The 13,547-nt window shown below is 36.6% G+C and overlaps 1 protein-coding gene across 1 annotated transcript; it reads left to right on the top strand.

The window, feature by feature from the left end:
* Window positions 1–9,657: 9,657 nt before the first annotated feature.
* On the top strand, window positions 9,658–10,950 carry LOC141701815 (uncharacterized). Its single transcript, XM_074505445.1, has one exon. The coding sequence runs from the start codon at window positions 9,658–9,660 to the stop codon at window positions 10,948–10,950; it is 1,293 nt and encodes a 430-aa protein (XP_074361546.1).
* Window positions 10,951–13,547: the final 2,597 nt, after the last annotated feature.

Genomic DNA, 13,547 nt, shown 5'->3' with positions numbered 1-13,547 from the left:
GATATTGGTATTTTACATAAACCTAAATTAAAATAAAGTTGTATATATATATATATATATATATATATTCTCTCTGCTAATCCGACCAAATACGAGATCAGTTGCAAAATTTTTGAAAATCTTATTTGGAGGAGAGATTCCTTCTTTTATAGGTCAACTTACGGAACTCAGATGGATTGATCTTTATTATAATAATTTGAGCTCTATTATTTCTACTGAGCTTGGACTCTGTACGAAGCTCACCTTCTTGCATCTATCCCGCAATTCTTTTACCGGGCCTCTACCTTTGTCCTTTTCGAATCTTACAAAGATTTATTTCCTATACGTGCAGGATAATCATCTTACAAGTAACATTCCTTATCAAATTAGTCATTTTCAGATGTTATATAATTAAGACTTGGGATTATGCTATTTTGCTGCTCTAAACTGCTACATATTTTTGAACATGTCACATCTAAACTTATGCTATAATTCACTCCCTTTGGAATTTACATCTTTTGTATCTAGCTGTAGGAAATAAACTTTTTATTATTCAACAATGAAGAAGTAGACAAGCTCTCACTACAAGAAAAACATGATCCTACAACCGTTTTTCACCGTTGTTTGATGTCAAAATTTTTGGTCGTCTATTGAGGAGCCGTGTGATTTCGATCAGACAACAGTGCATCGAACCATTACTAGAAGCTACAGACACAACAGGTTCATAACTGTTACCGAAACTGTCATTCAACAACAGGTTGTATAAAAGACTGTATTGTTGGAACAGTTTACCTGCAACGGTTTTCCTCAAGAAGACAATGGTGTATTACTGTCAACTAAGAGTGCAAAATTTCTATATATTATTTGTCAAACAACGGGTAGTTTGTTGATTGTTGTTTGAAAGGCTAACCACAATAGGTTTAGGACAATACAGTTATGTTATGATGTCTTAGACAACACCTTGAGCCAGAGTATTGTAAGGAAGTCTTTCAAACATCGGTTTGTGAAATGTATTTCCAATAATGAGTTGTGGTTAACGGCCATTTTAAAGCTCTTTAGACCACATTTTTTGTTTAACTCCTATTGTAGTGCACCCCTTGAGACAACAGCGTCGTATATAATGTTGTTTGAAAGGCTAACCACAACAGTTTTAGGTTAATACTGTTATTTTATGCTGTCTTATACAACAGTTTTAGGTAAATATTGTAAGGAGCTATTTCAAACAATGGTTTGTGATAGTATTTTAATACTAAGTTATGTTAACTGCCATCTTAATGCTCTTTAGACCACATTTTTTGTTTAAAGCATATTGTAGTGTTATCCTTGAGATAACACCATCGTATATTTTGTCGTTATGTGAACATGATAGACACAATATTACCATGTTTTAAAGTGTTGTGAATAGAGCTTTAGTCAACTGTTAAAACAATGTTACAGTGTTGTTCCAATTAGTTTGGTACAATGGCTGTTTTTGATTGAGAACACAATCATCTGTTGTATATAAAATTTTGCATATAAAATCCTGATTTCATCCAAACCACCTGTTTTCTAAAAACTAAATCCCAAAAATGAATCCACCAAAAATGAATCCACCAAACGAACAAACCGAGAACTAACTACCAATCACAAAAAAATCAAAATCCACCAAACCAACAAACCTAGAACTAGCTAGAACAAGAACAAGCCAATATATATAAATTCACCAAACCAACAAACTTAGAACTAGCTAGAACAAGAACAAGCCAATATATATAAATCCACCAAACACATATCAATCCAACAATCCTAGAACAAGCCAATATATATATATATATCCACCAAACATCTAATATAAATCCACCAAACACAACCAATCCAACAATCCTACAACACTAGAACAAGAACCGGGCAATATATATAGATTGAGCACAATATATATAGATTGACCATGCAATCTACTAATAGATTGAGACAAATCTATCAATCTACCGACAATTCTGTTTGGATTGGACCAAAAAGTGCATCACCATGACCAACTGCATAATTTAAAGTTCAAATCCGACTACTAGTTCAAACAAAAGACCACAAATTTGGAACCTAGATTGCATGGCGTTTCATGAAATATTTTGCAAAATCACAGCGGATCTCGTTAATGTCATCATCAGTGTAAACCAAGTTTGATCTGCGCATCCACTGAAAAATAACCCAAAATTTTACATAAGTCATACAATTAAGTACTGTACGAGTAAGAGTATAAGTCAATGGGAAAACCCAAAGTGAAAATCTCACCTTAGCAGCAAACTCAAGTTCTTTGTCCTGAACAATCTCCTTCATATAGCGCATCACAAACAGGCCACAATCCTTGGTTCCTGACTGCACTGGAACTCCCTGGATTAATTAAAAATGCATTACAAAAGCTGTGAATTGGAGAGAAAGAAGCTCTTGTATGTATATTGCAGAGAGATAACTATACAAAACAGATTTGGTGAATGTAAAAAATAAGTCTCTAAACTATGAGTGCAGTATTGTTTATATACAAGCATTAATCTAACTAACTTCTATCCTTAACAACTAACTGAGATGTAACAAATAATTATTTAATTACAATATCAACTAACTGAGATGTAAGAAATAATTATTTAATTACAATATCCTTAATAGCATAGAAAAAATATGATGAGAATTGATTATTACCGCCATGTTCTCCCACAAAATTTCTTCTTGACAACCTTGTTGAGATCCTATTTGTAAATTTTAATGGCACTACAACCAAAATAATACCAGCAAAACCATTAAGCAACTGAAAAATGCGTGGTCTATCAAAGTTCAAGACTCCATACAGATATTTTAGAAGCTGAATCTACTTGTCGACAACATCCAGCCATTCCACATTAGCGATTCGACGTTTTAGAGGGTCCATGTGGTAGACAACCTCTGCCTCAGGATTTGCAACAGTTAAATTCCAATGGTTCCTACACAAACATGAATGAATTGAAGCCTTGTCATAAAATTGAAACTTAGAAGCTCCAAAAAAAATCAATTTAAAAAAGGCATGTGATCCTGTTTAGCTAAAACATTATATGAGAATGTCTAACTAGCTAGCTCTTGATTAAAACTTACACGTCATTGTAAGCATAAGAAAGTATTGCCCTTTCTTAGCATTCTTAAATCGTGCAGCGAGTGCACGCGACCTCTGCCCTGCATTACCACAGCCAATGGCACCAATTGTGGTGGGATCTACGAACTTGATCATGTTGGTCATCTTATTTTTTTTGACGTATTCGTTTATGGAGCTACATATAAAAATATGAGAGATTAAAAAAAAATCGTTCTGGAGCCACAGACTAACTATGAGATATTAAAAAAAAAATTGTGGAGAAACTTACTGAATAAAAAGGACGATCACAGACCCCGACATTTCACCTCCAGAGCACACCGAATATATATCTGATAAGTAAATGGCCATCTTTTTTGTAGAGCCAAAGGCTTCTTGGGATAGTTGAAAAGAAACCGTTCGTTCATCAGCTAAGGCACCCTTTGCCCATGTCCACAAACGATTTAATGCAGATGGGTAATTTGCACCCATCTCAACAACAAGCTCTGGTTCAACATCAGCGACTAATTTATAAGTCTTCTTTTTTCCCTTTTTCTTGGCTTCTGCAGAAAATACACATGAAAATAGTAAGAAAGAAAATACTAAATAAAACATTCTAGCTATATAGTGCTATTCTAAATATTTTTACCTTCGGAGCTGACAAAACATTGGAAGTGCTATTGTTCCTCATTGTTATCAAGTTTCTTGGGCCATGCAATAAAAGTTCCCATGGCTTGTTCCACACGGTCAAAATCTCATCACCGATGGGATATGGAATCTTAGCATCTCCTTGAATGACTTGAGTGATTGACACTCTTGCATTCTCTTCCCCAAGTCTGACTCCATGGATTGTCTCCTCTCCTTCAACAACAACAACTTCATCAATCTTCGCACAAGCTACAATGTTGCTGAGCGATCCAAGAGCCAATTTACAAACAGAATTATCCGGAGCATTCACTTTAACTTCTTCACATCTGTCTTCCTCAAAAACAATTCTACAACTTTCATCCTTGCCATCCAACCTCTGAGCATCCTCAGGATCCACCCCTAAATCAACAAACAAACTTTCAATCTTTTGAATTTTCAGACCACCTCCCTCCTGTTGAACAGGAAATAAATTCTTTGCAGTTGTAGGTGTAGCAGGATGGTTTACAGCTGCATCAACATCAACCACCCCGCCGTTAGAGTGACAGCGTGCTTGTTGGGAAGGATGCGTTGGAGTACATTCTTGTTGTACGGGCCTTTTCAAAGATCTCTGCCCTCAGCTTTTCCATTTCAGCAGCCCAAAAATCATCTCTCGCTTTAATTATTTTTGGAGTCTCCTCTGCCAAGTACCTCTGAACTCTTTCCTGATCTTTTCATCCATTGTTCTAGCTTTTTTTTGCCTTGGAAGATCAAAATAAACCGACTGCTTTACATGAACACCTTGTCCACGGACCCGTCCACCATGCTCAGGCTTACCGAGCGCGAGTGTTAAAACATCATCAACACCTTCAGCTATTAGTTTCCCTTCCTTAACCTCCTTTTTCAATTTTTCCTAAAATATTAAGTGTACCATAGTTATCACAGTCTGAGCTATTTCCATGTAAAAGACTAACATAATTAAGTACCATATACTTTCAATTAATTAAGACAAAAAGTAATATATAACTTACAATTTCCGTTGCTTTATCTTCAACAATTTTCCTAAAAATTTACCATCTTTGTCCTTCCTTGCTAGGACCCAGGTTTGACGACCGATCAACTTCCTCTTCATCTGATGAGATTGATACTCGCATTCACATGTATATGATCAGGAAAGTATAATAGTATAAATATGTTAGACAAATTAGTTTGTATTAGAATAATAACTATGTCATTTCACTATTACGCACCCATTCATTCTCGAGGTTAGCATAACCTTTCGAGGACATCCGATGTGGATATACACTCAGCATCCTTCTTTGTATAGCATCATCATGACATTTCTGCATAAGAAGCACGAATGGGTTATGAAATCAATATTAATTAAATACCAAAAACTAGAAACAACAAGTATGTTTAATGCTAACTAGAAATAAGTATGTCATAATGCTAACTGGAAACATACCAAAAACTCAGGTGACGGCGATCAGCAACAAATATCCCAATGCGATTTTTCTATGAAAGAGAATCTGCAGGAGATAGGCCAACCTTCAGGTTGATCTCGATAAGGGAGAATGTAAGTTGTGGTCAGTCGACTTTTGAACTCCCTCCATTTCTGACCAGCGGAACGTAAAACCCAACTTTTTCGCAGACGGAGGTAAAATGAAACCCAGCTACATACATAAGAAATTAAAAAGATATCAGATACATAAGTAATGAACATATAATGAAAGATACATAATTATTTGAGTTTAGTTTACCAGAACACACTCCCCAAAGCTTGTTCTTTGTCTCATCGGGAACACATTTCCAACTATCATGCCAGATTGGTGCTTTGGTTCTTGCCAAAACCCCAATATAGGAGTGCATTTCTGCCGCTTCAGGACCATACGGCTCTCCCTTTCCATTAAAAGACACATTAAGTTTATTCCCCTGGATCTTTCGTCTCACAATTACTATGCATCGTTACACAACCTCGCTTGAGTAGTTTTAGTCCTTCATTGTTGTTCGGGGGGTAACAGGTTTCACTTTTTTCTTCTTATTTTTGGAAATTTTTTTCTGTAAGATTTCAGATATAGGCTTCTTCTTCACAGGCTTTGGGGAAGAAGTGTGGGGGGGGGTCATAGCAGGGGTCTGGTTGTTTAAGGACCTGGTCTTTCGTAAAGCCCTGATCACATTCATGGTAGTTGGGTGGGATGAAGACCTGGACCTTTTAAGCTCTTTCTTCTTTGGCCCTGTTCTCGGTGACTTTCTTGTGTTCAATTCTGTCTTCTTTGACTCACTTTTCTTTTTCGGAGTGGCCATTATCTATACACCAAACAAAACTAAAGTTTAAAACACATGTTCCAGATGTATATGGAAGAAAAAACCAAATTTCAGAGTCACATAATATAGAACATGTAAAATGAGCTGTCATATATCTAAAAGGACTTCGCATATATGCACGAAACCATATATACTCAAACAGAGGCAATGTGTTTATGTGTTTCCGTGAATCAAACAGAGGCAATGTGGATCAAAATCCACAAAATCTAAGTGAACATTAAATCAAGCATAGTGAAACACTAAATCAGGGATGCTGATGGTATATGCAGAGTGTATTTAGAGGAACACTAAAATCTAGAGTGAAACATAGAACACATGAAATCAGGGGACTCACAAGCTAGTGAAAAATACAAAATCAACACCCACAAGCATAGTGAAAACCACAAAATCAACAAAATAGAACACCCACAAGCATAGAACACCCCACAAGCATAGTGAAAACCCAAAAATCACAAAATCAACACCCACAAGCAGCATCATATATTCAAAACCCCACAAGCATAGTGAAACCCACAAAATCAACACCCACAAGCAGCATCATATATTCAAATCCACAAAATGCATTTCTCAAAATCGAAACCCACAACCCCTAAATACATGAAATCGGGGGACTTCAAAATCGAAACGGTTGAGTAAGTCGCCCTTGTCGCGTGTGATGCTAGGTTGAGTAATCGCCTGTTGTCGCCTGTTGATCGCCGTTGTCGCCTGTGATCGCCGTTGTTCGCGTGTTGAGAAAATGAAATGAAAATGAAATTGTGAATGTAAAACTGGTAAAGTAAACACGCGAAGCCAAGGTGGGAAGACCATTTTTGATTGGGGGGAAATGAAAAATCAAATGAACGGTGCTGATTTGAGATAGTACCTCAATCTAACGGTAGTAATGTCTTTTAATATATTTTAATTTTTAAAAATTAAATTATCTTGTCTGAAAAACTGTTGTTAGACATACTTTGTTACAATTGTTTAGTTAATAATTTCGATTAGAAGATTTGTATTCGGTTCCGGTGTTTCGTTAAAAGATGACTTTATTTTAAACATCTTATATTTTCCGATAAAATCTGTACATGACTACACTAAGTCGATATAACATCCGTACGGTTGGATCGTTGACAAATCCATTTTATAAATTAATTAAGTCAACTGGGTAGTAGTACCCGTGTCAGGGACTACAGCTTTTACCGGATTTCTATTAAAAAGACGAACAAGAAGAGTTGATTATTTTCCGATAAAATTTGTACATGACTACAATAAGTCGATATTAACATCCGTACGGTTGGATCGTTGACAAATCCATTTCAGAAATTAATTAAGTCAACTGGGTAGTAGTACCCGTGTCAGGGACTACAGCTTTTACCGGATTTCTGTTAAAAAGACGAACAAGAAGAGTTGATTATTTTCCGATAAAATCTGTACATGACTACACTAAGTCGATATTAACATCCGTACGGTTGGATCGTTGACAAATCCATTTTATAAATTAATTAAGTCAACTGGGTAGTAGTACCCGTGTCAGGGACTACAGCTTTTACCGGATTTCTGTTAAAAAGACGAACAAGAAGAGTTGATTATTTTCCGATAAAATCTGTACATGACTACACTAAGTCGATATTAACATCCGTACGGGTTGGATCGTTGACAAATCCATTTTATAAATTAATTAAGTCAACTGGGTAGTAGTACCCGTGTCAGGGACTACAGCTTTTACCGGATTTCTGTTAAAAAGACGAACAAGAAGAGTTGATTATTTTCCGATAAAATCTGTACATGACTACACTAAGTCGATATTAACATCCGTACGGTTGGATCGTTGACAAATCCATTTCAGAAATTAATTAAGTCAACTGGGTAGTAGTACCCGTGTCAGGGACTACAGCTTTTACCGGATTTCTGTTAAAAAGACGAACAAGAAGAGTTGATTATTTTCCGATAAAATCTGTACATGACTACACTAAGTCGATATTAACATCCGTACGGTTGGATCGTTGACAAATCCATTTCAGAAATTAATTAAGTCAACTGGGTAGTAGTACCCGTGTCAGGGACTACAGCTTTTACCGGATTTCTGTTAAAAAGACGAACAAGAAGAGTTGATTATTTTCCGATAAAATTTGTACATGACTACAATAAGTCGATATTAACATCCGTACGGTTGGATCGTTGACAAATCCATTTCAGAAATTAATTAAGTCAACTGGGTAGTAGTACCCGTGTCAGGGACTACAGCTTTTACCGGATTTCTGTTAAAAAGACGAACAAGAAGAGTTGATTATTTTCCGATAAAATTTGTACATGACTACAATAAGTCGATATTAACATCCGTACGGTTGGATCGTTGACAAATCCATTTCAGAAATTAATTAAGTCAACTGGGTAGTAGTACCCGTGTCAGGGACTACAGCTTTTACCGGATTTCTGTTAAAAAGACGAACAAGAAGAGTTGATTATTTTCCGATAAAATTTGTACATGACTACAATAAGTCGATATTAACATCGATAAAATTTGTAAATGACTATCCATAAGTCGATTTTTATTTGGATTTAATTGATTTTGACATTCTTGGACATAATTTAAGGATTATTTAAAATTTTAACAACCCAATCATTGAGCTTTGTTATGTCTGAATGAGAACATAATAATTGAAGTCAAAATTAGGTCATTCATTACTCCTCATCTTATCCCCTCCTGTACTCTCCATCGTGATTCGTGGCGGCTCCATCGCACCTCGACCTCCTCGAACCTCCATCGACCTCGACCTCAAGCTCGACCTCGACCTCAAGCTGCTTCGCACCTCCTCCATCGCACCTCGACCTCAAGCTCAACCTCCCCCATCGAACCGCGACCTCCATCGCAGAGACCTCCATTTTAGGTGAATCCGTAACCTAAATTATCTTTTTAGTGTTTTAGGGTTCCTCCATTGTTTCAGTGGTTTAAGCTCTAACACAAGCTCACCTCTGCAATTAATTGTTTGAAGTGATAAGCTTAATAGTTAGTTGTTTAATTAGTTAGTCATAATCTTAATTAGTTAATTGTTTAATTAGTTAGTCATAATCTTAATTAGTTAATTGTTTAATTAGTTAGTCATAATCTTAATTAGTCACCTCTGCAATTAATTGTTTGAAGTGATGCACATTGGGAATTTGGGTTTGTGATAAGCTTAATTAGTTACTAATTGCTAATAGATTATGTAGTTGTTGCTGATTGTTTTGGTTTGGTAGTTAGTCATAAGCTTAATAGTTTTGGTTATTTGGGAATTTGGGTTTGTAATTGTTTTGGTAGTTAGTCATAAGCTTAATAGTATATGCTCTGTTTTTGACCATCATGTCACTTTCTTTTTGCAGCTTGTTTTATATCAAAATATGGATAGGTCATGGTTAAAAGCTGATAGAAGAACAAGAGAGTTGAGAATGGAGTGGACGATTTACTTATGTTTGCCTTTGAGAATGGATATAACGAAGACAAAATAAGTTGTCCATGCTTAAAGTGCGCACATAGCAAATCTTGGAAAGCTCGGATTGTTAAAAACCATCTGTTTCAAAATGGTATTGATGAAACGTATACTCGCTGGATATGGCACGGGGAGCCAAATATTGTAGAAAGTCCTGTATTGGATGAAAGTGACAACTCGGTATCTTCTAATTACCAATTCTGCACAAGAATGGGTGAAGCTGACGATGATGATGTTCTTTCTTCAGATTCTTCAGATTTCATCAACCATGTGAAAGGTGAGCATGAACCTCTTTATCCTGGTTGTGAGAATTACACTAAGATGAAAGCTTTGGTTAAGTTATTCAACTTGAAAGTGAAGCATGGTATGTCTGATTCATGTTTTTCTGATGTTCTATTATTGATTGGGTCTTTGCTACCAGAAGGCAACAATGTCCCTTCTTCTTTCAATGAAGCGAAGAAAACCTTATGTGCATTAGGAATGGGTTATGATAAGATACACGCATGCCCGAATAATTGTCTACTATATCGTGGGCCACAAGATGAAGATGAGACTACTTGTCGCATATGTAAGGCCTCTAGATGGAAACTGAATAAGAAAGGAGAAGAACAAGAAGGAGTCCCTGCTAAGGTCTTATGGTATTTCCCCTTGATACCAAGAATAAGAAATTTGTTCAATACACCAGCGATTGCGAAGGACATGACTTGGCATGAGACCGAACGACAACAAGATGGTAAAATGAGGCATCCAGCAGACTCGCAAACATGGAAGGATGTCGATCAAAAGTGGCCTGATTTTGCATCGGAGAGTAGAAACCTCCGGTTAGCTTTATCCGCCGACGGTTTCAATCCTTTTCGTGGAAACCGTACTGATCACTCAAGTTGGCCAGTTTTGCTATCGGTTTACAACCTTCCACCTTGGCTCTGTATGAAAAGAAGGTACATTATGCTTTGCTTGTTAATATCAGGACCGACCGAGCCTGGAAATGATATAGATGTGTTCCTTCAACCACTTATTGAAGATCTGCAGGAGTTGTGGCGCGGGAAACAAGTGTACGACGCATATAGACAAGAGTCTTTCGTACTTAGGGGCATATTATTATGGACAATAAGTGACTATCCGGCCTTGGGGAACTTGTCGGGACATGTAGTTAAAGGATATAATGCTTGTATTGTTTGTGTTGATAAAACAGAGGCTACTAGGCTGGTTCACTATCGGAAGACGGTAGTTATGAGGCATAGGAGGTGGTTGCCTCGTCATCATCCGTATAGAAAGCAAAAGGCAGCTTTTGATAATAGCGTTGAGACAGGTGCTGGTCCTATTCCATTAACTGGTGAGCAGGTTTTTGAAAGAGTACAACATCTAAGGGACCATGTCTTTGGTAAGACACAACGCCAACATAAACGGAAGAAAGGTGATGCTAGACCAGTTTGGAAGAAGTTATCTATCTTCTTTAACTTGAGTATTGGAAATTTTTGCCAGTTAGGCATGTTCTCGATGTGATGCACATCGAGAAAAATATATGTGAGGCTTTACTTGGAACTTTGCTAAATATTCCCGGAAAGACAAAAGATAGGGAGTCAGTCCATCTCGATATGGCAGAAATGGGAATAAGAATGAGCTAAGGCCAAAAACTCCCGGAAAGAAAGAGAAGGTACCTTTGGCTGCATGGAACTTATCAAATGCTGAAAAGAAGGTAGTTTGCTCATCATTTCTTCAAATGAAGTTACCGGATGGATTTTGTTCAAATATCAAGAATCTTGTAAATATGGAAAAACTTCGGCTTGTTGGAATGAAATCTCATGATTGCCACACAATATTGCATCATTTGCTTCCAATTGCGATTCGGTCGGTACTGCACAAAAAAAGTCAGGTGCACAATAATAAGGTTTTGCCTTTTCTTCAAGGCAATTTGCAGCAAAGTCATCGATGTAGATAAATTGGAAAATATGCAATCTCAGTTGGTGGAAACATTATGCCAGCTGGAAAAAACACTTTCCCCCTTCGTTCTTCGATGTCATGATCCATCTCTCAATTCATCTTGTGAGAGAGGTTAAGCTTTGCGGGCCAATCTTTCTACGTTGGATGTATCCTTTTGAGAGATATATGAAGGCGTTTAAAGTATATGTTCGAAATGCTGCTCATCCCGAAGGTTGTATTGCCGAGGCATATGTTGCCGAAGAGGCCGTTGAACGTTTGGTCAATTTTGAAGAAGCTACCATAGGTTTGCCAAAAAATGATAGGCATGAGCAAAATGCAATAAGCAAACCTTTATCTGGTGCGACAATGATCAAGCCAAGCAAAGAGGAATTGCATCTAGCACACTTATGTGTTCTGCAAAATAGCAATCACATGAGGCAATATTTTGAGTAAGTTACTAACATATGTGTGTGTGTGTGTGCATTTTGTTATTTTCTCATTATCTGCAATTCGGTAAATATATTGAAGCAATTGATTTTACTTGTAGTGAACATATGGCATCTTTAATGCTAAGATACCAGCAGCATGAAAATGACGAGGTGTGGCTAAAAAACCAAGCAGAATGAACAATTCCCCGAATGGTTCAGGAAAAAGGTAAGTTTTATTTATGTGTTTATTACCTTGTTACGTAGTCCTGATTAAAAACAATACAGACAAGTAATATAAGAAGTCGAAGACATCCAATAAAAAATAAAAACACAGACCTAAAAAAATTGTTTAATTTTTTTTTATTGTACAGATTGAGACGGAATTGCTCCATGACCATAATAGCATAGGTGATGATATAAGGTGGATGGCAGAAGGGCCTAACAAGAATGTTCCTATGTTTAGTGGTTATAAAATCAGCGGGGTTATTTATAGCACCAAGGAGCGTGATAATAATAGACAAGTACAGTGTAGTGGTGTTTTTGTTGTTGCAGATACATTAATGCTTTCCGAAAAATTTAAATCTGTTGAACATACTTCACATACCTATTATGGAGTTATAACAAGTATATGGGAGCTAGACTATAATAATTTTAGAGTCCCTATATTTCGTTGCAATTGGGTAGATATGAACAAAGGGGTTAAGGTTGATGAGTTGGGATATACATTGGTTAATTTAAATAAATTAGGATTTTCAATGATCCTTTTGTTCTAGGGAAACATGTTAAGCAAGTTTGCTACATTGATGATACTCTTGAAAAATTTTGGTCTGTGGTGTTGAAAGTCCCGGAAAAGAACTTTTATGACCACTGTGATGATGAAAATGAAGGCTCTGTAGAAATAGAACTTGAGAATGAGCTGCAGTTGCCCGTGTTCCCGAATGTTGATGAACTGGACGATGAAAATACTAGCTATATGCGAGAGGAAGAAGAATGGATTCAACTTCCATAGTGGTAATATATATAATTATTTATAGATACTTGAGTCCATGTACCGCTCACTTTATTCTTTTTGTAGGTGAAGCTCCCATTATCCATGTGTACTGCTCGTGAACCCCTTGATGAGATTACTTTTGCCGTGATAAAATCATCATCTAGTTGACTGAGTTTTCAATTTGTGAATGCTGCTGGTTGATGCTCTTCTTATAATAGATGATGATTTTATCATAGCAAAAATAATCATTCGGCGGACATACAAGTATGGCTAGCTTCTACTGCAGAAACAGGGCTTGGAGATATGTTATCTACTGCAGAGGATAAATTATAAAATTTTCCACATCAAACTTGTGCAAATTAATGTTGATCACTTGTTTTTGTGTTTATGCAGAATTACCAGCATACGGCGGTTGTCAAGGCGTGCAAAATTATGGCTAAGCAGCATGCATGTTACCAAAGGCAGTAAACAAGGATTGTGTTTCCATTTTCATTGTAATATTCACTACTAAACAACTCTGTCTTGTATATATGGAACAATGTAATTTGAAATCTCTGTCTTGTTTAATTGAAAGTGTATGGTTTGCCAATTTTGAGGAATGGCTTACAATTTTGATTGAGGATCTCTAGTTTGTTGTTGGTTGGACCTTTGGCTGATTTATGGTATTATATCTGTTGGTTTGGGTTTATTCAGATTGGACATCTTATTGTTGGTTTGTGTACAGCAGGGTTGGGATATGTAATATGTGCAAGTCAATTTTT

The sequence above is a fragment of the Apium graveolens genome, unplaced genomic scaffold, assembly GCF_009905375.1.
Source record: "Apium graveolens cultivar Ventura unplaced genomic scaffold, ASM990537v1 ctg4413, whole genome shotgun sequence".
NCBI lineage: Eukaryota > Viridiplantae > Streptophyta > Magnoliopsida > Apiales > Apiaceae > Apium > Apium graveolens.
Note: the sequence above shows the minus strand (reverse complement) of the source record. Positions and strands in the feature narration are given on the sequence as shown.

Excerpts from the sequence above, each read along its gene's own strand:
- LOC141701815 (XM_074505445.1), top strand. The coding sequence starts at position 9,658 with ATGGGTGAAGCTGACGATGATGATGTTCTTTCTTCAGATTCTTCAGAT.